The 23005-nt window shown below is 36.5% G+C and overlaps 1 protein-coding gene across 3 annotated transcripts in view; it reads right to left on the bottom strand.

Moving 5' to 3' along the window:
- The window catches only part of LOC106165492 (uncharacterized), a 39713-nt gene that overhangs the window by 6617 nt on the left and 10091 nt on the right, over positions 1 to 23005 (bottom strand). For 2 of the 3 annotated variants that reach the window (XM_013543703.2, XM_013543697.2), the window contains exons 2-3: positions 22441 to 22799; positions 1008 to 1169 (exon numbers count right to left, since the gene is read on the bottom strand). In XM_013543703.2, the coding sequence (XP_013399157.2) occupies positions 1008 to 1169; positions 22441 to 22780 (502 nt within the window). In that variant the 5' untranslated portion in view covers positions 22781 to 22799. Of the gene's footprint in view, positions 1 to 1007; positions 1170 to 2033; positions 2559 to 22440; positions 22800 to 23005 lie in introns of those variants that run through there. The other variant, XM_013543704.3, reaches the window with a different exon arrangement.

Genomic DNA, 23005 nt, shown 5'->3' with positions numbered 1-23005 from the left:
AACTTAACACAGGGAACAATTCAACTCTGTCACAAAAGCATACCTAGTTATTATCATTCAGATTGTGAAATTACTTATGGAATTCCGAGACAATTAGTGTCTGGTTGATTGAATAATCGAAACCCCGATTATTGTATTTGTCCAAAGCATTAAAACGTTAGGTAAGTGTCATTTATCAAAACTCCATCTTAAGACGTATTACTACTTAATGTATTTTTTTCTTCTTGGATGTGACGCAGCTGTCAGAATCAGCATTTCTATATTTAACAACCGCAACGGCAATGCGTTTTGTATATAAATATAATTGATGCATTAAATTATGCAATTGTCACTGCATAACGTTAAGTCAGGTAGAAGACACAGGTGCAATGTTCTGACTAGAAAGATGCAGACAAAAGTGGAAAGTTTCCGTATAACTCGCAACCAGTGTGGCCACACTTATAATATAATGTCGGAGTACAACTGGCGCGCAACCATTTTCTGGTGAATATTTTAAGGTTGAAGTTTTAACACACGTACTATATTTATTTGGTATTTCAACATATATGATTAACATTCAGAGGATCATTACAAAGATCATTGGTAGTGAACTAAAAGACGTACATTATCATTTTACTGATAAATAAGAAAAATAAATTATAATTTTACTGATGAATAGGAAAAATAATGTGAGCTATTGTATTAAATAAAGAATAGTGGTTAAAATAAAGAAAAAAAATTCTCGCAACATTTCTCGTTCAGAGGGCTGGTATTGCACGGTTTAATAAACGTGTCTTTGGAAAAAACATTAAAGACTTAAAAAATTGACGCTATTCTATCAGACCAGCACTGATCCACATGAGCGTGTGTCATTTAATTTGGCTCAGGTGATCTTTTGCTGAGGTGCCGACTTTTCGGTTACTATTGCACCACATAGAACAAATCAGAAAAACGGCTATTTTTCCTACGTTGATGCTAAAGATTATATATACCAAATAAGAACATTATGAGAGTTAACATCAACATACCCGTAAGATCGAGAGAGGCGGCGATCTCTATCCTCCTCGGTCGACAGAGGTACTTGTTAAAATGAAACTCCTTCTCGAGCTCTAGGAGCTGTGTATTGGTGTATGCTGTTCGTAATCTACGAGTATGTTGCTTCGGTGGTGGCTGTGGCGTAGGTGTGTACTCTGAAATTGTAAACAAATATAAATATAAATATACCAGCTATTTAATAATATTATTGATGAAGTGCCTATAACGACCTTCATCATAAAACCAAGTAAAATTCCACATAAAAGTTTTTTTCTGAAACGGAAATAGATAAAAAGATTATTTTACTCTCAGATTAGTCTGTTTTTGTCAATTTCGATTAAAAGAAAATCTTTAAGAGCAATTAAACACATAAACTATACATTAAATTTTCGGTGCTTATTCAAGGTATGGAATTGGAGGTATGGAACATTTCAGTTATAATTTCACAGGCTGCACATTTCATAATCTAGCAAAGGCCATTATTCCTAAACAGGAGGCTAAAGGAGAAACAGAATATCTGACCAGTTCTGACCATTATGGCGCATATTTTATATCTTAATTAAAAAAAAAATACACATATCACTTTTGTAGACATTAACCGCCTTAACGGAGTCAATGATTTTATTACCAAAGTTTCTATATTTAGCTTTTATTTCGTACCCTGGAAAGCGCAAAGAGTTCATGTGTCGGCCTTTTATATACCATAAAATGGCAAGCTGAGGAAAAAAGTTGACAAAAAGATCCCCAATGCTATTTTGAAAATATTCAATGCTTTCAATTTCTACAAAGTGAAATGAGAGAGAGAGAGAGAAAGAGAGAGATAGAGAATCTTCCTTAAAAAAACATATTCTTTCAGAGAAGCACGTTTAATACTGCATTAAAGTAAACTGAGTAACCCCTTTGACACATTTAAAAGGATAATTACAGTGATGATTTTCCAATATCCAGATTAACACTTTCAAAACTCTTAACGTTCAATTCAAAACTACACGATGGATGACCTGTACGCATTATTATACCTGCATCTTCCAATCGCTGCCGCCCATAACTTGTTAAGGCGGAATTATAGACCAATGTTCCTTTTTCACACAGCACCAACTTGTCGGTTGGGTAGTCAGGATAGATCCATGGCCCTGGGTGATGGTCCATTTTCTTTTTTAAATATTTAAATTTCAATAAATTCGAAAAACTACTTAGCAAGTTTTGAAAAGCCAGTTGTCGTCAGCTGAGCGCTTTTCACACTAGTGGCTGCAACGGTAGAAGTGTAATTCGAAGCTTTCAGTCTACCTTGTTTTAAAAGTGATGAATTAATAATTGTGTATGTCACTTTGACGTCGTGAACTCGCAGAAGCGGTAAATAGTTTATTGTAGATAGCGGCGTTTTTGCAAAACATGCAACGCGAAAAGTGGCGACATTTAATTATATATGAGTTTTTCGAGCACAGATGTTTTCAAACTCAAAAATTTAGCAGAAACATGTGACAAAGATAAACCAAAAATAACACCAAATTACATACATCTGTATATTTGCTTTTAAATGTTTTCATTTTATCGTTATTCACCCTCTAACATTGTATGAAATAATGTAGTTATGTCTCAAATCCGAACATTTGGCATTAGGAGTCACAGTCACTTGTTATTACAGGATTAAATTTATAGTTTTATATACCCAAAAGTAGAGACTTAAAATAATGTGATTGTAAATGCGTATAGCAAGTATCGAAAGGGACCTGTTCATTCTATTCAATAAATAGAACAGTGTTTTAGCGATGTACCTAGATGTAGAACTGAATATGATCATGTTTATTGTACATCTGCCTACCACGCCATATATAAGGGCCAGCACATCTACAGATCTCATTATAAAAGGCTCCAATACCCGAGGGAGCATGGAATACTTTGAACAATGCCGTTTCTCTTGTTGTGATGTATTATAACAATGATCTTTGCCTCATAGAGCATGCCAAAATGCTTTCTACCGTGTATACCTGAATTTTAATTTTTAATTAGGGGAAATGATAATTATGAGAGAGAAAAAATACAAACACATGACCTGCTGCACTCGGGTGAGACATGCTCTCTTCCAGAGATCTTACAAATTGATTCGGACAGAAAATTTAACTGTTAAATAACTAGAAAAGCCTCTGGTGAAGAGTAGGCATATGTAAAAAAGTAAGCGAACAGAAAAATGGGCGGTTTAACTCAGAACGGAGTATCACCGCCCCATAATTTTGAAGAGCTCTTTAAATTACTAATTAGCAACACTATTCACTATGGTCCCCACCATGCAACTACTGCCCACGGTCACTGCACAAAATCTCTCGTGGTATCCAATAGGTATGAGAACCGGTGCCACTGCCACAGAAAACAATTGATTTTTATTAAACGATATACCCATGTATTCTTAAAAATGGGTCCAGGCTTTTACATGCTTTGGTGACAGGGTGAGAGGATGATAAAACTGTAAAACAGTTATATGTTTGATTTTGTATTGTTTCGCTTTTTTTTTTTTTTTTTTTTGAGAAGGAAGGGTTTTAAAGGTGTGCCTTGGAAGCTAATGGGGAGGGGGAGAGGGGGTAGATTATGCGCTTGCTGGGTTCGCCATACTTTTAAAGCCAGTGTCTAGATGACCGTAAAGAGATATTTTCATTCAGCGGCGTGTTAGAGACTATGGTTTCATCCTTTGGATGCAATGATTGTATTTTTGGCGCTGCAAAACTGAGAAGAAAAAGAAGCAGGAAGTTATCAGAACAAGGCAGACCCGCGTGTACACATCTATCATTCTGAGAACCTTCTCTCAGGAGACCACGTGTTCGACACCAAACTAAGATTCGCAATATCGAATGCGTTTCTATTAAAACTATGTTGTTCCCAGCTACATTAATGAAAGATACTGTATCCAAAATACGGGACATTTTTTTCCACTATTATTAAAAAAAACTTTTTTTTTTGCAATACACACCAATTGGAATTGCCGAAACGACAACGAAAGAACGTGAAAAAAATAGAGGGCACATCTATACACATGATGCCCCAATACACAAGGGACCATGTTATATCTTGTCGGATGAAAGATTTTGAAACGTTTTGCATGTCGTATGAATATTTCAGCATTTGATGGATCCCTAATGAAGACTTATTACAGAAACGTAACCAGAAATAACACCTCCGCCATGCCGCAAGTGTCAATACAAGGACCGACCAATGTTAGTCGGGAATTCTACTGGGACAAAGAAGAGAAAAAGGGATGGAGAAGGGAAGCAGGAGTGAGGGGAATCTTTTCACTGCAACTTCCTGACCAAAGCAACTACAAAAAACAACTTGATCAGTTACTACTGTACACAAACAATATGATGACGGCATAAGCATCTTCATCTTTAATGTCACTAAAACGTGCTTAATGTTTTTTTTATCAAGAGGCTATATTAATTGCATTCCACTCTACACCTGATTAAAGCATGGTATAGAAAAGGACCAATGCAATAACCCCATTTGGTACTTTTGTGAAACTTGGAGGTATAATGGGACCTGAGTTTTTTTATCTCCGACATTATTTATTGCAAACATTATTATTAAGGATCGAGATACCAGTACATTCCTCTGTTTGGGTATAACTATTATATTAAAACAAACTTCAATATATAATTTTAAATTTCTGAAACAAACTTCAAAATCTAAATTTATATGAGTCTACCTTTCGTTACGACAAAAAAGTACATACGTATATATCTAATTGTAACATTTCCAAAATTGGTGCCGTGGAAGTTTCTTAGATAACATTTCCACCTGATGAAAGCATTGGCATCACTTCTGGCCACGTTAGATGCATGCAGACGTACGTGTATGTTTTTTAGTATTTATAAGAAAACATATATATTCAGTAAGCTATCCATTGTGAACACGGTTGTCGTTTTAAATCAAAGCATTGACAGCGCAAAGAGTGTTACATGTATTCAGATGGTTTCTCCGAGCCATTATATCAACTTTACATCAGTTCGTTATTTATGATATATAGGCTGTCGTTTGGGTTGAAATACTCTGGATTCAAATGTATCTTAAAATAGCTGGATCCAGGGTAGCAAAAGCGGCCTTGACGAAAAACCGTGAATATGATTATACTATGCTATACAGTAAAAATTCGTGCATATGGTATGGTTTGGGGCACTAAATATTGGCCAAGTGCAGGTCTCTTCGTTCTGAGAAGGATGGCACTCTATATCTAGACCTAAGTATTTACATCAAGACAAATTTCATTGAAGATCTTTTTCGTACTCTACAGTACAGTTATGACATAAGGTAACGTCCGGACTGAAGCAACGCCAAGACAGATCTTACGATACGACCAAGTTGCTTTATATTCATGGCATACGGACGCGACCGGCAGCAGTAATAAGAAGATGAAGTCTTTACACGCACATTTCTTATTGGTTTTGCCCACGAGTCTCCCTCATTTCCTCCGCTTGCGTGCCGAATATTGCCGAGCCGCTGAGGACTTAACTTTAACGCTTTGTAGACAAAGGCACTGAGGCATTGGGATGACGTCACAACTTATGCTTTTTATTGCCTTCAAACAGAAGAGCGATATGTCAAAATTCTTTCTTGTACTTTGCTCAGATCAATATCTGTTGTTTAAAGTTGCAACGTGACCTTCTTCGCATCTTGTTTTGTGTGTTAACTATGACAAAAAGATCAGGCGGTACGACGTTTATTTACTGTCAATGAAGGAAAACAAACGATTATCATTACCATGATCATGTTGCTGTTTGTTTGCTTTTCGAATAACTGATCTACAGATGAAAATGCCCCAACAAGATATGTGTTCATGATCACTTTCATGCACCATTCTGGTACAAGCAGGTTCGCCAGATTACAAAGTAGTTAAAGCTACGTTGCAAACACTGTTTTCTAATAACATGACACGTAGACTATCAGCAGCAAGACACAATAGAAACATATTGATCCAACGTAATCTGAACCGAACCTAACTCCACCCAGCATGTGAACAATAGCCGCATATGAAGAAAAATTAAACAAATGTCTAAAGCTGCTATCTATCTTACTCTAGCCAAAATTAGTTAGTATGAACTATTGCAGACATGCTTTTTTGTTTTTGTTATTATCCTTATCTATTTTTATTCTTGTACACGGTTCAATGAATACACCATGAAGTACCCGAATGATTCCAAATGGTTCAGATATACGCATTTGTACATTTTGTCATTTAATTGCTTGTCAACCATGAAATGAAATTACTACTGGTATTTCAATATCCTGATGTTACCTTGTCCTCGAAACGCAAACATATACCTGTATATATTATTTATATATGTTATTTAAATTTCTATTTTGATTGCTTTTTCGACAAAAATGTCAACAAAAAATGAAAGCATTTATTTCAATACCACGAGTTAAACAATGCACCAAGTCTGCAGAACAAAATTCTTTTTCCGGCACGTGATGCCCGTTCCGTCTACCTAGGAAACCAAAAACTATCAATATCATCAGGTCGTTTGCATTTGAATGGCGTGGATCTGTTACATGCACTTCTGCAAACAATGGACTTTGACAAGTTTTGACAAGTTTCGGATCAAATGTTGATGGGATCTTGGTGGGTCGTCTTGTAACAACGTATCACAACGGATCTTCGTGTGAAGCTTAAAATGCCTATTATACCCGTTTATTGTGAGCAAAGCTTAAGTTTAGAATAGAGCTTGCTGATAAACAGTTTCTATTCATGAATATCGATATAAAATATGTATGGGTGGATTCGAACGAGAGAAAGAACATACACATTTGGTACACATGCGACGCATATTTTTCAGCGCCCTCTCTCCCTCTCTCTCTCTCTCTCTCTCTCTCTCTCCTATGTTTCTGTTCTGATATATGTGTTTTGAAACTCAAAACCCTTGTTATGTCATTGAAGGGGAATACAAATCAAGAAACACGCAACAGCATGGAAACATTCTGAGCTTGACTAGCGATGAGCTACTCCATTGTGCCTGATAAAATAAAATAACACGTTACGGATCAGCAAAATATTGCGTCCACTCATCAATAAAGGCCTCGTTGAAGCGTTGAAAGTTGGCGTGTCACGTCAGAGCGCTCTTAACGTTACATGTTGACAATCTGGTTACTTATTTGATGAAAGAACTGGGTTAGTGGATATCCGCTGCAGTAGAGGGTTTTTCTCTGCCTTGATCACTTAGACATTCGTCAGTTTGAGCAGTGTGTGTGTGTGTGTGTGTGTGTGTGTGTGTGTGTGTGTGCACGTGTGTTTTGGTAGAGGGTATGCATGTTCACTTGCGTGCGTGCAACTGACTGCACGCACAAGTTTGTGTATCTATACGTGTGTGTGTGTTTTTGTGTGTGTGTGTTTGTGTGTGTGTGTGTGTGTGTATGTGTGTGTGCACGTATTTCTGAGCGCGTGTGCTGTCTTGGATGTATCACTGATTTGAACGCACATTTAATACATGTCCACCTAATGTTTGTAGTTTGAAAAGACGCTCCAAAAGTAACATATCAACAATAATATGTCTGTATTTAAGTGCATGCAGTTGCATTTGCTCAGTAAACTGTTATCAGAAGGAATAAAATGACATTTTAGGTAAATATGACCTATAGAAATATTCTTCTGCACTATGTCCGGTTTTCCTCCACCCTCCCCCCCCCCCCCGGAAACCGTCCACACCCCTTAATCGACACAAACACACCATATACTAGTAACATAGACCTATTAGCTTAAGTATTTGATATAGAAAGTTTAAAAGCCTTGACTTCAAAAATTGTAAGAAATAAAAGCCCATCACACGACATTATAAGAACCAAGGGCCACATTTCTATCCATTCCTATTGCATTCAAGCGGTCCAACAGGCTAAACTTGGTCCAACAGGCTAATACAACGAAATTTCTCCAGTTGAAACAGAGTGAAGTGCTCTTTATCAAACAAAGTGCAACATGTAGTTAACAGGGTAAACATACACGCTGTTAATGAGGCTAATCTTGTTTCGAGATATATAGTTAGAGAACAGTAAAGGCTGTATGCTCTATTCGATGTGCGCTTGAATGGGTGCGTTTTTATATAGTACATGTGTGCAGATAAACGATTATGGCTGCTCTCTCTCAATCTCTCTCTCTCTCTTTAAAGATAAAGAAATGCAGACTTGTGCACAGCAACAACGTTGTGGTAGGTAGACCCACATGCGTGTAACCCATCACTAACTTAAACCAATATGTTGCCGCAGTATCAGTAACAACATGTTCCTCCATCCAAGCACAGCCAGACCAACCAGGCGGAACTAACACAGCGGAAAAGCTCAGAACAGTTGACATGTTCGTGACATGGCGTCATCTATCAATTCCCTTTACCAAGTGAACCCACCAAAACGGCAGACGACAAGAGCAGACGATGCAGCAGAAACGAGAAAACACGCAGGGTCGCTGGCATTAAAAGCACGGAGTCCTCTTTTTAGTGGGCATTGGTTTTGCAGCAAGAAAAAAAATTCAACAGCAAAATGTAATCCGTGATTTTTCACTGATGGTTTCATGTAAGCTTGTAAAGGAGAATCAAGGACTAGCAGACGACAAGACGCGATATAGATATTGGTCATCATACAATGAAGTAGAAATAAAAAATATGATTTTGTTTAAATAAATAGGACTTTTATATCTTGTCATAACAATTCACAGGGTGTCGACCTGACACTTGATCTTCGCTGTCTAAAAAGATCTGAGAGTTCTGAGAGTCCAAAACATTACGAGCACTTGTATGTATATAATCCCTATTCCCCTAACATATATCTCCGAACACGAATTTAAAATACATCACACTGACCTTTCTACAATTTGAATATTTGAACCGCCCAATAATGCATTAACACAGCTCACAACTTCGCACCCTCCCCCCCCCTTTTTACACCACAAGTAGCTCGCAGCAGAGAATTGCTACTTAACCATGTCAATCACACTAGAGGAGGGATATACAAGGACGCAAGGGCACACAACCGGGCCTTTAAAATGCAGGTTCGCGTGTCTGAAGAATATTCAAGCTGTCGAAGCTTTAGCTCATAACTCGCTCCCTACTCGCATTATTGTAACATCGTGCTCGCGAAACGCCTTCAACTGCTGTTCCGATACCCTTTACCAGTAACAGACGGCTTACAGAATCAGTAGGCACGCCACAAGCTGCACAAGGGCCGTTTATTGTAACTTGAAGATTATCCATAGGGGTTAGTTGTGACAGAGAGAAAAAAAAACGAATTCTTAACCTTTCTTTTAGCGATAATGTGTCTGTGTTATGTGTGTTATAAGGTATTTCGTCCCTCCTCCACTCAGAAAATTCTCTTTCTCCCTCTCTCTCAAGCACACACACACAAGCACCAACATCCCAATTACCCATTCAAAGAGAGAGAGAGAGAGAGAGAGAGAGAGAGAGAGAGAGAGAGGGGGGGGGGGGATACAGGACTGAAAAGTTTGGAATGGGCGTTAATATCAGGACATGAATGTCTTTTTGACCAACACCTTCTTTTCAAAAACATATTGTTACGGCATCTGCTGTCAGTGACCAAATGTCGTAACAGTTGGTAATACACAGCTCGTCATACGTTGTTGTAAGACAATGTTTGTTTTGGATAAACTGTAAAAGGTTTTAAGTTGCAAAGATGCATTAAGTTCCGTTTTCTTTGCTTTCTACTTTCGGTTTATTAAAAATATCTAACCTCTATGTACCAAGGTATTTATTTAATTTATTTATTTATTTATTCATCTGTTTGTTTGTGTTTATCATTTTATCGTGTATTTGTTTCCTTTTTATATTTCAACATAGTGCCATAACTTTTTTGTTGTATTCAAGTGTTTTTTGTTTGATTATTATTATTATTATTATTATTATTATTATTATTATTATTATTATTATTATTATGACAGAGAAAGAGAGAGCTGGATACATAATTGATTTGAGATATCCTGGCTTTTTTCTGTGTAGTGGTCAGTCATTTGTGATGTAGCTGAATGTTTAGAAATTTATTTTCAGCTCACTCAGATGCATCGAAATGATAAAATAGCATGTTTAAAATACGATAGCGGTTCCTTTTCCACCTTTCCCGACAGAGTTGAAAGTCAACGGCCCAGTTCTTACCCCTCCCCTTACCCGCCCGCGTACCTTTTCTTATATACATATATTATATATTGTATGCATTATAAACGACCTTGTCAGAAAAATAGTTTTCCCTGTTGTACCTAAACATTTTCCAGTAAATTTTCTTTGCATCTCCCAACACAAGGTGATTTGGGGGTTTCTGGGTTCACGCAAGACAAATCTAATTAACGGTGTTTTGAAACCAGATTCCAGATTTGCAGTCGGCGTATAGTTTGGTCGTCTGGTTGTGTGACCAAAATAGAACAACAAAGTCAATACTGATGGAAAAGAGAAGCGTGCATTGGCATAACTGGGAGAGACTGTAAAATTATATCATATTGAATATGCCATATCGAGAAAAAATATGAAAAATAAAAATAATTTTTGATAGTTAAGGGATTGTTTGTATTATGGGTCATGCCTCAGAAGAATTGTTTATCGATTTCTATAAACAGCAAAAGGCATACATTCATGTTTTCCAAAAATTTTATCGTGTAATCACCATTATTTGGCTACAGCACACCCATTCTATGCAGAGCACGACTTACTAAGACAACACTACTGTCTTATTTTTGTTACTGTTTTAAATGCGAAAGGTAATATGTATCGTACACATTCCTTTAACAAATGTATAAGTTTTCTCCAATTCTTATTTAACAAGGAAACATTTATTATTATAACATTAACATTTACTTATTATTATTATTATTATTATTATTATTATTATTATTATTATTATTATTATTATTATTATTATTATTATTTTTATTATTATTATTATTATTGTCGTTGTTGTTCTTGTTTTTATTGTTATTGTAATTACTACTATTTTAATAAAAAATATACCATCAACACAAAAACCAGGATCTTCACGATATAAAACTCTAAACCAAGTGAGCAAATAAACTATTTTCTTTTTCACATCTGGGCAGCTCGGCATACCTTGTATATAGACATTTCCCCAGGGATTTCTCCAGTCCCTTTCAAATGTGACCCTTGCTAAAAGAGGTCTTCCTTGCATGCATAACGACCAAACCGATGGGGGAGCCCCTTGTACAGGCGTTTGGTAACTAGAGTTTCCTTAGGTCGTCGGAATAAAATGTGACATGTTGGTAACGATAGACCAGTACGTGTTCTCTCACAAATAATTTTAGCTGCTTTTCGACGGTCATGTCCGTACCTGGCTAAATTATCAATCATTGTTTCGATATTAAATTTAAAATTGGTCACTGTTCACAATATATTAATCTGATGACAAAACTCAGCTTTAAGTCGATGTACGATTAACAGGGAAAAAAGCAGAAAAGATTTCACTTAGAAATAATTGCATATCTCGTAATAGGCATGTGGGCATATCATATTTAGCCCATAATAACAGTCTGTTTGCTTTTGATTTTATTATCATTTTATTGAAAAAAAAGGCAAACCCACTTATTCATGATATGTCAGCGGAAATAAAATTAACACCAATTTCTCAGGTTTTTTTTGCGCAATTTCTTCCACGCGTTACCGCGTCTACTTTTTCTCCACTAAGAGGTTCAAACCAGATACGCCACCACCGACGCGGAACCGGACAGTAGTATAAGACAGCGACAGAGGCTCCATCAGCTAAATTTGAATCCTGCTGCCCCTTGCATGGAACCGCTAATCAATATTCGCAGCCGTAGTAGGCTGCATGCTTTAAATTAATTAGCATGACCCTGGAAGAAACCGTCTGCCTTGTCGTCGATCTCTGTGTCCCTATATTGGTGAAACTTACCGGTGCTATCCGGCGTAAGGCGCACGGGTTAAGTAACTAAAGTAACGTTGCCTTAACCTTGGCTCAGAGAGGTACGGACTCGCATCTGATCGATCGATATATGATAAGAAAACGGAAGCCTTAACGCACGATTTCAAGATAGTTTTTAAGATTTTTTTAATAAGAAAAGGTTGAAAGCGAAGTCTAACGGGAAGAAGCAAATAGGGGCAGACAAGAAATAGATTGATTAATCTACCTATTTTGCTACAATTTTATAAATCGGAAGAAAATATAATTGGTAAAAGGAGCAGTTTATATAAAACAACGTAACGCGCTTTCATATACTTTAATGTTTTAAAATGCTGTTTGATATGTCTAACAACTATGCGATATCGACGCCAAGGTTGACTTTTGAACCGATGCCCAAAAATACGCGTGCCGCAGGCAAAACAATCGCGAACTTTTGCCCCTTCTCTCTAGAGAAGGAGATCAGAAAGTGGGTCGAGCAATATGCTGAGAAAAAAACAGAACTGTAAATTTACAATAACTAGTAAATTTGTTAGAAAACTGCCTACTTCTAGTATTAGTCGATCTCGTTTGCAAATCGTATGTTTATTATCAAAACAATTACTACAATATGTAGATGATAAGATTTTCTTTCAAAAAAAAAATTGGGTATGATGATAATAATAATAATCATCATAAATGTCAGCCAATGCCAAAGACAGCATATCTGAGGCTGGGATTTTCCTAAATATAAAAAAAAAATATGTTTTTCTTTTCAAAAAGGAGACTAAACTTACTGACAACCTACTTAATTTGCCTGCTTAAATGGTGGATATGACATTTGTCATATTATTACTGCATATACCAATTCCTTTTAAAAAATTAAAATCGAACAAAAAGAATAACGCGCGTTCGCTCTTTCAATCTTTCATAACTTTATACTGAAAAAATATTTAAATCATGTAAAATATGAGTCAGCTTTTCTAGACAATGGACATTTAATGAAGTAAAGGATTCTGAAGAATATTTATGCGTTGCTCCGGTCAACACAGAAGAAATTAATTTGACAAATTAACAAATGTGCAAAATGTCATCAAAGCATCCCGCATTCTTCGCAGCAGTGACGGTGGTTCAATCAAATGTGATATTGTATTAAACAAAAGTATGGCTATAAGAATACTTTAATCAGACACACATACTTGTTGTTGTTATGTATCACTAGGGTGTACTTACGGAATGATTATCTGCAATATCAGTCGTAAGACTTTCATTCAGACAAGTTTTTTTTTCTTTTTAATTTGCATTCATGCGTTGGTACAAAAAATCAATTCCCTGCTTTTTCACTCATTAACTTTCACTCAAGTATTCATTCATCCACCTTTCATAAGTTGGTTGAGCCTTCCTCCCTTTAGTCTCTTTCCCATTCGTTCATCCACTAACACATTCACTCTCTCATTTATTCATTCTTTTGTTTATTCATTCATTCATTCATTCATTCATTCACACGTCCACAATTTTTTATCAATTATTTCACGCACTAGCTCATTCATTCGCTAGTCTATTTATCTATTCACCCTAGTGTTTATTTACTTTATTCACCTATTCATTCATTACGCAAAAACAAACTGTCTTGTCATTCTCATGTAGACATACGTTAGGTGAATGCTACACCCAAGCATTTATTGAAGGAAACAACGTTTATGACTAATTACAGCAATATCCTTTTTATGAGGGATATTTTTTCTTATCATAATGTATTGAACCAAAGATGATAACGCTCTTTACAAATATATTAAAATCTCCCATTCTCAGTTGAATAAATAATCCCGAATTGTCTGTGCAAACAATTAACTTAGCTGTCGTAGTAAAGCCTTTGGTACACAACCCGCATCAAGTGACATTTTTGCTCAGCTTCAGTTTTTAATATTTGAGGACTAAAACTGTTGAATGGGTTCATAATTTATGCTCTGACGCCTTCTTTGTTTGCAGCTATCAGGCAAATAATGTTCTGATAAAAGTTAATTGTTTATTTGAAATAACACAAAGACTTAATAGACAGCCTGTTTAAGTTTTCAATTATACAGTACTAGTCCCGTAAAGTGTCTGCTTAAGTGCGATGAACAAGTACAATATTCGATTACGTCTGTTCATCTTTTTGATTGTCTGTCTGCCTGTCTGTCCGTCTGTCTGTTTGTTGGCCTAACATTTTGCCTGTCTGCAAAGATATATTGGTTAGCTATCACGATGCACGTTTATCAAACAAAGATGGGATTATTTCACTAGAACCAAGGTAACTCCTTGCTAAAACCCAGGTGCCATTTGCCGCAAATTTTTAGAATCATTAAACATTCGGTTCAACGTTCAGGTGCTTTGTTACTTCACACTGTGGATACCTTCATACTGGCCAAATAGATCATAAAACTCGCAAGCAAGCTGCTGTATGCATATATTCGGTAAACCAACCTCATGTAATATTCAGTGACGACGTGCCAAGGCTGCAGCGGGGCAAATATAAAGGCTGCGACTATAAACTAAAACACGACATTGCATTTTATATACGTCTCTCTCTCTCTCTCTCTCTCTCTCTCTCTCTCTGTGTGTGTGTGTGTGCGTGTGTGTGTGTGTGTGTGTGTCGTGTACTACTACACTGATAGTTTTAAGCTGGGAAAATGGGGGGTGGGGTCCTAAGAATAATTCTGTTGTATCCCGAACCAGAACACCATGTCATTAAGCAATTACTTTCTTAGTTTTCTCAGCACTTAAGTTTAAATGCCATAATATTGCCTAACAAAGTGGCTGTACTTTAAAAATCCGTAGGAAATCTCCTGACAGCAGATGTTCGTTGGAGCATAAATCTGTGGCCCATAAAATGCAACAATTTCGAGAATTTACATTATTTTAGCCGCGGGCCGATCATAAATGTCTACACTGTGGCCCCACTCTCCAGCATACACAATGAAATACTGACTCTGTCACGAAATATTGATGTTGACGAGCGAGATAATAAGTCGCCTCTTGCTACCACCCGTACCTCGCGAATATATATGTACACACAGGACGAGTTAGACATTTGTTTGTGAAAGGGAATATGATATTATCACCCCGTGCTTTGAATTTCAAAATAAACTCACTGTAGACCTCGTGTAATACTCATTTTTTTTATGTTGGGCCAAGCACTGTACTTATGGAGTGGATCCTTTAAAATAAGAGCACCTGTAGAAGCAAGAAGATCCGGAAGTACTTGACAATGACAGTGACTTGACAATGTAAATCACACGATAACAATAATTTATGTTCTTAGGGTACCCACATCAAGCATTTGAAAGTTTATTACTGGGTCCTATTTTGTCAATTTCACATTAACTATTCTTTTCTTCGCTCACTCTCCTTTCCCTCTTTTCTATCTATATCTAAATATGCCCATATTTCTTAAACACATTAAATGATAAACTATAAATTCAAACGATGAAGAATAGCTGTGGCATCATAACAAACTGTGACAATGCCATCCAAGTCAAAGTTTGTTTCTGTTCTTTTATTACATAGCCATAATTGTTCCGCCCTCGCTATATGTTTTCGCGGGTATTATAATTATTCAGATTATCAGATGATCAGATATAGGCCTACTCACTTAATCCCACCATCAGCCGTGCCGGCATTCCTACTTGTACATGTACCTTCTAATAAGTGAATCAAATGATACATTACACACAACCTTTCTTTTTAATAACCATTATACATGATATAGCTTACGATATACTTAAACATGTACGTGAACAATCCTACATGTGACACAGAATGGGATTACCGTTTATATTTTATACAAGAACCGCTAGTGTCGAAGTAATCATATGGCAAATACCATATGAAGTTTTATAGCATTTAAAAATGCCTACACGTAGTCACAAATCATTAATCTTTATATTCATAATTGTTTGCATTCTGAATTTAAATTGGATCTCTGCTTTACCTGCATGGCACATACAGTGTATACTATTACTGTTTTTGTGTATGTCTAAGTCTTTGTCAGGATTATTTTAAGTACACATTAAAAATACACATTAAAACATGACTCGAGTTGATCAATAATTTGGAAACTAGTCCAAGAGCTGCATTCTAATTGGCAGAATTCACAAAACAAACTGCATCACTTGATATGATTGGTCATTGATATATAATATATTTATTTTAGTATATATACATCGACTCCCCGACCCTTAATGCATTAAATATACCGCTTATAACTAGTACAATACCAAGGTGTGCATTTTATTTATCATTACTTTATAAACATACAACCTTGTGTATACACATGCCTTGTCTATGGCGATGTTAAACTTAGCTTAAATACACAAGTGATTTTTTTCTACGTTTTCGTATCTCTTTTGGGCCCAACAATCGTCACGATCATTAAGATCAAGATGTCAACCAAATATATTACCGAATAGCAATTAGAGAGAGAATGTATATTGTGTAACATTATATAAGTATAATTTTTGTCTCTCTTTCATTTACTTACTATCATTACTATCTTTCCATATGTATAATATATAGTAGATAGAGAGCCTCTAAATGTAAAAAAACATTTCAGTGCTCAATAAATTATTATTATTATTAAAATTATTTTTCCGCATGACCACGATAGGAGAGATTCAAAAAGCAAGAGAATCATAAAAACGTATATGTAAGCATGCATCATTCATGCAAATAAATAAATAAATAAATACTTTTTCAATATTTGGAAGGAGAGACCCTGACCCCCCCCCCCACCACCACCGTCAATTTACCCACCCCTCAGAAACAACCAACGCCCTTAAAACCCTGATGAAGACGTCACTGAGTCATAACCCAAGTCGTCTCGCTTGAGAATCTAGAACACGAGCACAGATAATGCCATTGGTCACTAGTACGAGGCCCCTATCTGGTGGACCATCTTGCGGTGCCAGCGGTCAGCTCCCGTGTCTCACATAATAAATAACCTGAGCTGATGCATATCTGATGTTCAGCATTGTGTAATTTATGCTATCGGAGAGATCGGGATCAAGAGTCACCAATTCTAAATTCACGGCTTATGATTGTACTTCGTGGTTACGTTCTCTAAATGCTGCGTGACGGAAATTGTTCATTATGTTGACATGTGTTCATATGGACCATTGACATGGACAGATGTGTAGTTCTTTGCGAAAATGAAGTTATCATTTCATTAACTGATGTATATATAAATGAGGAACAGCACGTTTTCTTTTGAACGAGAGAGAGAGAGAGAGAGAGAGAGAGAGAGAGAGAGAAGCATCAACATTCAACAACTTACATTCAAATTTCTAACCAACACAAGTTGATCTGTTAAAACAAAGATCCAATTTAAGTAGTCTCCGACATTAAACTTGAATCCCAATTTGATTCAATACCCGATAGAAAAGCATGGGATCACAGATCAATATATTTTACGTGTGTATCGCCATGGTGTGAAGGGTCCCATAGGCAGAAAAGGCCGCCCTCAACAATATACTTGTATACGTTGACCTTGGATGCCAAAGGTTTTCACTGCCATGTGGGTTTTAAGCACGAACCATCCTAGCCATAAAATAAACTCCCATATTTAAATATGCAGGCGATGGATATAGTCTCATCTTTAAAATTGATATTTCCCCTTTTAATTTGATCTTTGGTGAATCAGTTTCAGACCTCTGATGTGAATATGTTGGACCTGGGGGGCATATTTTTTTTACTAACCATTCATTATTTAAGTGGAGTCTACATATTTTCTATGGGCCAATGTAGTCTTACATGCACAGCATTGATGTCAGACCAACTTTCAACTCAGTTCTTCTTAATACTGGGACAGCACTCTAGACCTAGAAGTAGCATTCATTTTGTAGCCCGTGCCCAGTGAAACGTCAGTATACCCCAAACGCCCTCTGCAACGTACAGTAGCTCTCCGCTGGATAAATAATTCTAAACGAGTTAATTTCCGATAATCAAGTGACCTGATGCTTGGTTTAATATTTTTAAATCAATGGTTAATGTGGTCATCTAGTAACGTAATTGAGACCCAAACCAAGCAGGTTGAATATTTTTTCTTTACCTTAATAATATATGATCATTAGCTTACGTTTTAGAACGGTCCTAATATCATTCACAGATAATGCCTTCGGGTAGTTCTAGATAAAATAAATAAATAAATAAATAAATAAATCAGGTACAAGGTGTTGTTTGACCCCGAGTTTTATCAATCAATAGACCAAAATTATTGAGGCATGAAGGATTCTAGTGGTACCCGGGTGAATTCCATTACTTGGTGCTATCAGAGAACGGTATGATCCGGTCAACGCTTTACTCACTACGGCAGCTGATGCTTTTATTTTGTAATTGGAGTGAAACGAAAAAAAAGCACTGGAAACAATTCCTCAGATGCTTTGTGGAAGGAGAGACCTACTTTCTAATTATAGCTAAGGGTAGAAAGAGCTTATAGCCGCTGGGCTATGAGCAGATCATTTTCCAACATGAGTGAAAAAAATGCATATGGCTCAATTATGTTGTAAATGGTCAGGATGAATAAATTGACTTTTATGTTCATATTCAAATACACATGCACCTTATAAAATATGGAGTGAATTTCAGCCTCTAACAGCACTGCCCCCACCCCCACCCCTAAAAATCTTCTAATGGGAGGTTTTCTCTTCTACTATTCTCAACTTAGTTGTGGAATTTTGCACATAGCGTGTATTGCCTCATTTTCACCGTCTAAAAATCTCTAACCAAACTTATCAGAAAAATTAAGACAGACTTTTTTGTTTGAATCTCTGCCCCCAATATCCATTCACCAAGGAACCCGTGCGTGTAGGTGTACACTGTTTGACGGCTGCATTGCATCTATGACCCAATAAACAACGGGTTCCTCGGTTGTATTTGGAACGCTCTCTCCCTGTTTCAATCCTACTGAAACATTCATCAACATGTTAATTTCCCCCAGGACATGACTTACAACCGTGACCTATTTTTACCCCTCGCCTCCATTGCGATTTGACGGTAATCATTTTCAGGGTCAGGATTTTATATCTATTGTATAATGATCGCAGCAAGAATAACCTATCGTTATCGCATTTCTGTTAGTTCTTCTAACCTTAATATCATTCTGTATAGTTATTCGTTTTTCATTAGCTTCATAGCCACGGCAAATCTACGATTTTAACTAACTACCCACAGTGTGCTGTTTCGAAATCATTTCGAATGCTAATGAGTTAAAATAACTTAATTGGAATCTAAATATGCAACTTTCTAATCGGTAATTCCGCTGGTAGCTGTACCCAGTGACATCCGAATCCACCATAAATCTTCGTCTACTTAACAAGCGTCCGACGGGGGGAAATTTTCCGAATCGGGGTGAGAAATAGAAGAACACGAAATTTGACAGTTTCTGTCAAACATGGCCGCCTGTGAAATACATCAAGCACGGGAATAGAGTGATTCCCAAGTTTTGTAGCAGCTGCATAGAATTCGAACCAGAAATGATTGCATAATGATCAAGTGATACTGCACCAACTCCCAAACCATGCAACAATACGGTCCTTTGGCATTAGAAGTACCCATATCAGTCTAAGTGACAAATATTACAAAGATGTCAGAAAAATAAACATTATGATGATAAGAGCCTTATATTCTACAAAATCTCTCTCTCTCTCTCTCACTCTCTCTCTCTCTCTCAAAGTGTGTGCGTGTATGTGTGTGATTGTATGTTTGTCTGTCTGTCTGTCTGTCTGTCTCTCTCATCACAAATCATAATAACTACATTTATATGGTTTGCTATTATAAGAATACAGTTACAAACATAAACTTATATATTCTTTTGTGATCCTGTAGCATCACTACCCGTTGGTCACGTTTGCTGATGTTAAAAACATATAAAAAATGAAAAAAAAAACTTAAAATAAGTTTAGCCATTTTCACGAGTATTCTGTTCATTACTGACTAACGATTATTCTTTTTTTTTTTTTTTTTTGAGTATTTTTTGCTTATTGCAACATGTAACGAATCGTGTAGTTTACAGTACTAGTAGTCTGTAACAGAAAAACAAAATTCCCAGTTTCCCTCAAACCCGCATACAAACGTGTTTTACATGCACAGATATGAATGAATGTGAACTTCGAGATTGAAAAAAAAAGCTCATTCAGTTATCGGCTGCCTCAATGAAAGAACTGAAAAACAAAGGCCCGGTAGTACGCGTGAATAATAGAATAAAACAACCGACTGAAACGCAGTTAATGTTGTACGTTGGATAAGGGCAAACCAGCAGCTTTCTAAAATAGGGGATATTTTGCGTTGCAGATCCGTGAGATTTTACTCGAGCCTCATTAGATCAATTCTGAAACATTAAGCTACTCGATATTAAGACTAAAATGTATTTTAAAATCAATTAGCTAACCTAAGCTGAAATATTTAAACCACCTTGTCTTATGAAATATTTGACATAACGGAAAGATAGATGCATGTACACGTTTAATTAAAATAAAAAGGGCAGAGGAAATTCTGTTTGTACCTTCATCAAAGTATTATTAAGGTCACCTCCATAATAAAAAGGTTACAAGGAATATCTTACTACGACCATAGAATCCATGGCAAAATCTATTTAGAAACATTTCATACAGTAGAGTCAATTATGATACATAGTATAAAATATACCGCAATTCAGCAAAATAAAATACATAAATGATATAGCTACCGAAAGACAGTATAAACAATGCCATTCGGGTGGTAAGAAAATGTACTGAAAATAACATTTAAAAAAATAAATAATAAAATAAACATATGTTAAACAGTAAATGTGTTACTGAGGGTTCAGGTCGCAGAAAATACACTAACAATAACTCCTAAAACAAGAAAGATACTTATCAACTTTGTAAGTATTTGCGTTTTTCTAATCGTATATGGACGGTCTTTTGAACTGCATGTCAAGCAAAGATGCATGTTCCAGATCTGCTCTAAATATTGAAGTCTTACTATAAAATAATGAAATGATAAAACCCCTTCCTGATATATGTACCCTAATAATATTTATTGGTATTCCTCTAAATAAATCACCAAAAAAGTAACAATAAATAATAATAATAATAATAATAATAATAATAATAATAATAATAACAGAAAATAAACAAAAGAAAAAATAAATAGCTAGGTTTCGCTGGATTTTTAGATCCAAGCAAATGATTCACTGCCGGCAGTTCATCATAATCTAATAAAATATGCATAATTGCTATACACAGCCCTTAAAAGGTGCCAATTATGTGGGGGATGTTGCAACTAAGAGACAGATAACCCCATTCTACCATTCCTATTAAGAAGATCCATTAATCATGGTTAAAAATGTTGATGGGTCGTGGAAGGAAGGGCAATTGTTATATTCCCGCCTATTTTAAATATGTTGGATTGTATCACATAGTATGGTTAATTTATAATACATTATATATTAGAATAATGAACATCGCGCCATACGAGGGGAAGAAAAACGTGTTTTGAATGTAAATTTATGAAATAATAATTCTATATGAATTAGCCCGATTCTTTTTACGCTAGGACCTGAGATAATAGCTCATACAAATTTAAGTAAGAACATGTATCAGTTAACAAGTTGTTGCAATCAGAACAATTCATGAAATGCTGGCTCCTTTATAATGTACGCTAAGATCAAACGATCTGTGAAACAAAATATCAATAAAGAATTAACGCTCTAAAACAAACACCGAAAGAAGAAAAAGGAAAAATAAAATATAAATCATATGAACGTCTGTGGTTGAGCTGGAATACCAGGGATAATAGGAAATATTCAGGCAACTTTAAATGTTATATTAGGGTGTGTTATTAGGAAAATGGCAGAAGCTTTGCTTACCCTGTTATTAAAACAAAAAACTGCCCAATGAATCGCATGAGCAAAGAGAGTACGATTGCCTCTATCTAAAACAAAGCTAATTTTAAAAGTATTATAAATTTTGAGTTTAGGACCTTTCCTTTTTAATTGACATTATAGAGTTTAGTGGGGTTGGATGTATTCGGTGCAAAATATTGATATGAATAAAGGAAGTGCATCACATCAATTATGACTGGTCTAGCATATTCTAAGACTCCCAACTGGACAACAGTGTCCTTAAAAAAACATACCGGTATGGCACCAATATAGTTATTGACGATTTCTTATGAAAATCAGCCCAGTTTAATGTTTATTTCAAGAAAAGAACATCGAACAACTAATGACAAGCACGTCCATTTATATCCATTTATCGAGAGCATTTAAATACCGATTTCAGTTTCTGTTGAAAAAAAAAAAGGGAATTGGCTTCTCGGTGCAGAGCGTTCATCAATATAAAACGACGCTGAACAACAAGGCATGATGGATCACTCCATTCAACATTAAAATTCTAACCCACTAGTAGCTTCGGGGTGTCAATAAAATATTATGATGAAGCCACAAAAAGGTTATTAGTTATCCGGTCTGCACATGGTGTAAATACTGCAGTAACGCTGACATTGCTCATGCCCGTACGGTATTGTACTTACCGAGAGTCCCCGCCAAGGTTTGAGGATGGTGCGTCCCCCCTCCTCGTCGTATTTGCTTCTTTTCCCTCATCCAAGGGTAGTCAGGCATCCTCCCAGAGCCATTTCCTCCGGGTCCGTCCGCACCGGGGCTCTTAACCGGCCCTCCGAGTTCAGCAGTGGTAGGATCACACGGTGTGTGGAGACCGTTCATAGTTTGGCAGTACCCGGGCATCGTTGGCCCGTTCCCGGTGATTGATGAGTTTTGAAAAGAGTCCGTATCACCCAGGTGGGGTATCCCGCTCATGAACTCAGCTATTGATGGGCGACTGTTAATAAAGCCAGTTTCCCTCGAAGTGTCCATGACGGTCGCGGAGTTGTCCCTGAAAAAGCATTAAAGACGGACGGAGATCAGCTGTGAGGCTTAGCTAGAGCCGCCGCAGTGGAACACTGGGGGGAGAGGGTGCTTCCCAGCCCCTACATTAAACCATGCTTTTAACTACTAGGTAGGGCTACCCGTTAGCTGTGGGGTTACATACAGTGGGAGCGAGTTTGAAGAGGGAGAACACACGGTCGCATCGCGGTAATG

Source organism: Lingula anatina, chromosome 7 (assembly GCF_051362555.1).
Source record: "Lingula anatina isolate TDL-2025a chromosome 7, LinAna3.0, whole genome shotgun sequence".
In the NCBI taxonomy this organism is placed as follows: Eukaryota; Metazoa; Brachiopoda; class Lingulata; order Lingulida; family Lingulidae; genus Lingula; species Lingula anatina.
Note: the sequence above shows the minus strand (reverse complement) of the source record. Positions and strands in the feature narration are given on the sequence as shown.